The sequence below is a fragment of the Berghia stephanieae genome, chromosome 4 (genome assembly GCF_034508935.2).
Source record: "Berghia stephanieae isolate SIO BIC M18660-M18661 chromosome 4, UCSD_Bste_1.3, whole genome shotgun sequence".
NCBI lineage: Eukaryota > Metazoa > Mollusca > Gastropoda > Nudibranchia > Aeolidiidae > Berghia > Berghia stephanieae.
Genome location: NC_088363.1, coordinates 15,626,429 through 15,630,993, shown reverse-complemented (window position 1 = coordinate 15,630,993; position 4,565 = coordinate 15,626,429). Strand labels below are relative to the sequence as shown.

The window sequence follows — 4,565 nt, the reverse complement described above, 5'->3', positions numbered from 1 at the left end:
ATAGCCATGGGTATTTTTTTTGCTATCTAAAGGAAGAGAATTATAATTGGTCCAACGAACACACCCCCCCCCCCCCCCCCCCCCCCCCACCACCACCACCACCACCACCACATACACATGAAATGAATTGCAAGCAAAATTTCTCTTCAATTGACCTTTCAATGGCAGACCAGTTGACCATGTCATTACAAATACTTCTGTTATTTTTTAAAACAATAACTTTAAATGTACACGATTTTACTGTTATATTATTCAAAAACTCATGAAGTCAGTTGTATGTATCTCGCTAATGCTGAGTAAGAAAAGTTTTACTATCTTTAAAATGATACTCAGGGCGTCCTTAAAGGCGATGCCTTTATATTTTAACTTTTCCCTTTGAAGCACCTTTACCAAAGCCAAACATTTCTTTGGCTGTAGCTCTAAAGTTAGAACTCATAGACAGAAAAACGTACAGATTAGCTGTGGAGTTGCTTAGATCTAAAAGAAATGACAAGAACGCCATCACTCGAAAAAGGTTGTGAAATTTGCGAAGGAAATAAAAATCGTAAATGAAAAATTTGGTCATATAGATTGCAATTCTTGGAAAGAGGTTGGTGACGAATATGATGATAATGACCAGTAACATCTTAATGACTTGTCTGTCACGGTCAGACATGGTAGAAGTTGAAGATGCTGTACCTGCTGATGATGATGATGCTGCATTGCCGGATCGGAACTTCGACGCCTTCTTCAGCTGGTATATAATTATTGTTGTGCATATGATAATGACAACGAAGCTAATGGAAGGCCAGATGACGCCGGATAGATTGTAGTACTGCATCAGAGGAACTTTATGAGCGTAGTAGAAGGCATTATATTTATAGATAGCAATGGTCGTATTCCATTTAGGACTAAACACCCAGATTATATCGTAAATGCCAAAAACGACGACGAAACAGCCAAAAACGACTATGGAAAGAGTGACCATGGTAATGAAGGTAACTTTCGGTGTTAGGAGAGTTTTGACAGTGAATGGTAAAGTGACACAAAGACATCTCTCAACGGCTACGTAAGAAGCGAGGACGCTGGATACATAGGTAGCAAAGCTGATGAAATAGCTCATCAAAACATTCATGATGTTGTCCCAAGATTCAGCCTCTGCCTCAGAATACAGACTTATCGGTCCTGACATACGCTGGATGGACCCGGAAATGCATTTCAACAAATCCCAAATAGCGATGGCTGTCATTGAAATATTCATGCTTTCATTGTATCCTTGTTTGGCAAAGACAACGATAATGATGATGTTGCTGACAATCCCAACGTTTGCTACAATGAATGAGAGGCAGAGATCGATAACAACCTCAATGACGGCTAGAGCTTCATTGCTGACAAATGTCTCTGATGGTACAAAAGGCGCTACGGGTTTTTCTTTCACAAGTAATATGGATATACCGCTGCTATTTGGAGATGCCATTTTGCTTCCCGTCTCTTTATTTCAGATAAACAGTGAGAATTACACCTGGTTCTTATTTGATTCTGCTTGAATCTATTTCAATCCCCAAACTAACCCAGACAAACACAATTTGGCGCCAGACATTTCAGGTCTAAACCGCACGTCTTATAATGAATTCGTTTCCTCTGAAAAACCGAACGTTTGATCCTTGCGGCATTACAATCATATAATCAGTTGTCAATTTTGTTAAACCGTGTATTGATTTATCTTTTTAGTCCAATACATTAGTTGTGTATCCTCATGAATCGACGATAATCAAGTTTTTTATCAGTACAGAGATATCGATTTTTGGTTCGATTACGACACAAATAGTTATACATCAGTGATATCATTTGAACCCAATTTAACATTATCCGATTGTTCAATAACAAAAATGGCAAATCAAAAAAGTCTGGATAAGTTATTCCATTGAGTTGTGTCAAGAGTCTTGAGGATAAAATACCCGATGTGCACATATTAAAAGGTCATCCATTGCTCGTCTCCAATGGTTAAAAAATTGATATACTTTCGGATTTTTTACAAAATCTCAATTTGACGATCAAACTCAATTACAGCAATCTTATTGTATACTAAAGTGATCATAATTTTACAATGATATTATTACATTGACAAATTGAAGTCTGTTAGCTGGTAAACCATTACAATTCCCATCTTGCTAAGAGGATAAAGATGGCTGTGATTATTTGAATTATTCATCGTAGGCAAAATGCACTTTAAGATGATCGAAAGTCTTTTAAAAGCATTGCTTTTGTTAAATTTCTGTTTAAATTTTGATTTTAACCTACTTATTTTCATGGAATGGAAAAAAAATAAATCAAAAGTTTTGAAGGGCAAAAAAACATAATACTTTAGTAATAATTTGTTCTTTTTTTAAGCTGTTATATTCATTCGCGTTCAATACGTTTTACAGTTTATATCTCCTAGTCGAAATTTGATTATTTGCAGTTCTGATAACCCAAATCGTGATGGGCTCGTTATTGTGATGGAAATGCAAAACAAAGCAAATTATTGTCCCATACTACAATGTAAAATCAAACCCATAACTGAGTTCGGTGATCAAAGCTCCAAATTTGTACACCTTGCTTCTAACAGTTTAGTATTTATATTTTCATGAAAAATAAAAACTATAGATAGGCTATGGGTCACAAAAGCTGCTTTCAAATATAGCTTTCAGTTACCAGGTGCCGGGGATCGGATAAATTCACACTACTCAAATTATTTTGAGTATAGAACTTTCATTGCCAGCCATTTTTTATTTACTGAAAAGCATAGCAATGGCTAAGTTTATTTTTGTTTAGGATGGTAGGGGTGGGGCGGAGGCAGTTTAAAAAAAGAAAGATTCCATGGTAAGCATTAAGTAATTATATATATATATATATATATATATATATATATATTATATATATATATATATATATATATATAATATATATATATATATATATATATATAAATATATATATATATATATATATATATATATATATATATATATATATATATATATATATATATATATTAGTGTGAGTTATGAATCCATTTATATATGATTAATGTTATATATTATCTTAGCATATTATAACTTCGTTGATGGTCGTTTTAGATGTCTAATCCATTTAAGACTGTGAATGTGTTTGAGGTCTCTCCTTAGCATATTATGAACTGTCGTTGATGGTCGAATTTTAGATTTGTCCTATTCAGCAGAAGTTGTGAAATATGCGTCCTTTTACTTTGTTTGCTGGTATTCCTTTGTCTCTTCTTTGTATATGACCGGAAATCGCCATCGGGCCTCTAAAACTTGAGATAGAGAGGTCTTTAATTTCTCTTGTTAATTTTTGTTAGTTATCAGATGTTCGGGGCTTTCTCTATTGGTTTCGGGTGAAACTGATCAAGTTATTACTCTTCTCTCTGTGTCAATTTATCACAACTGTCAATAAACATTGACTTCACAAGGGCTTTGTATAATTTGGTTTTAATTATGATTTTTACTTTGTCGTCCCTGGTCCAGACATTAATGAATTTATTGAGGACGACCGTTGAAAGCTCTTTTTCTTTTCTCTTCTTTCATCCCTTCTGTCTCCAATCAGTGACCCTTCTAATTTTGTGTTGATCTCCACCCATCTTTCTTTGACAGTGACGTGGCGTCGTAAGTTTTTTTTTCTACACTTACATAACATACTTGTATTTTTGTAGGTTAAAAAATAATACAGGCCTATAGATAGTTTATATCAATGAAATCAATTACGTCAACGTGTGTTGTGAATCGTAAGTAGAGATTTGCACACTTCTTTGAATGCGTGCTCAAGTAGACGATAATAAATTGGACTGAGCTTCTTGTTGTGTACCATGTTACTGTGTGAAGGAATCTTCCTTGAGGCACCGTTCACCTTGTTTATAGTCAATGTTTATGAGGAAACGAGTTAAACAGACGTTAACGTATATGCAGGTCTGGAATACAAACGCAATGATGGGCCTAGTTTAACATAGTTGTAATGGACAATATGTTGCGCCATTTTAATAAAGATTTCTATTACAACAAAGACCCCACAATAAATTGGGTTGTCAGACCTGCAAAACAGTGCACGTCGAGTAAAACTGATCTAATTTTTAAAAAAATATCTTATCCAAAATATTCAAAAACGCACGAGGGTTGATCGTGTCGAAGCTGCTGATATGTATATTCCTATGTCTCTTTTTTTCATCTAGTCTTCGCCTCAAGCAATTACACAATACCTGCCGATCAGTTTAGGCCTAAATCCATATTATTGATTGTGCGAAATGTACTTTTCGACGAATGGTAATTCTGTTCGGCTTTATTTTGGAGAGCTGTTTATAATGTTGTTGAGTAAACTGATTTGTCGTAAATTTTGCAGAATGCCTTTTGTCTTCGGGGGCTTTTGAACTTCAATGAGATGTTCTATATTGATGTCCAAAGGTTGGTGGGTTCAAAACGTCTTGTTGAAAATGTCTTGTATTTTGTGTTCGTTTAACTGTGAAAGTCCCTATTTCAGTACCTACACCAGTCGTCTTCTCCGGGTACTCTATTGTTATTAAGCATCTTGACAACATA

General features: G+C 34.7%; 1 protein-coding gene across 1 annotated transcript; it reads right to left on the bottom strand.

The window, feature by feature from the left end:
* Window positions 1-355: 355 nt before the first annotated feature.
* LOC144971702 (uncharacterized) lies at window positions 356-1,456 on the bottom strand. Its single transcript, XM_078912777.1, has one exon. It carries the CDS (start codon window positions 1,454-1,456, stop codon window positions 356-358), a length of 1,101 nt encoding a protein of 366 aa, XP_078768903.1.
* Window positions 1,457-4,565: the final 3,109 nt, after the last annotated feature.

Excerpts from the sequence above, each read along its gene's own strand:
- LOC144971702 (XM_078912777.1), bottom strand. The coding sequence starts at position 1,456 with ATGGCATCTCCAAATAGCAGCGGTATATCCATATTACTTGTGAAAGAA.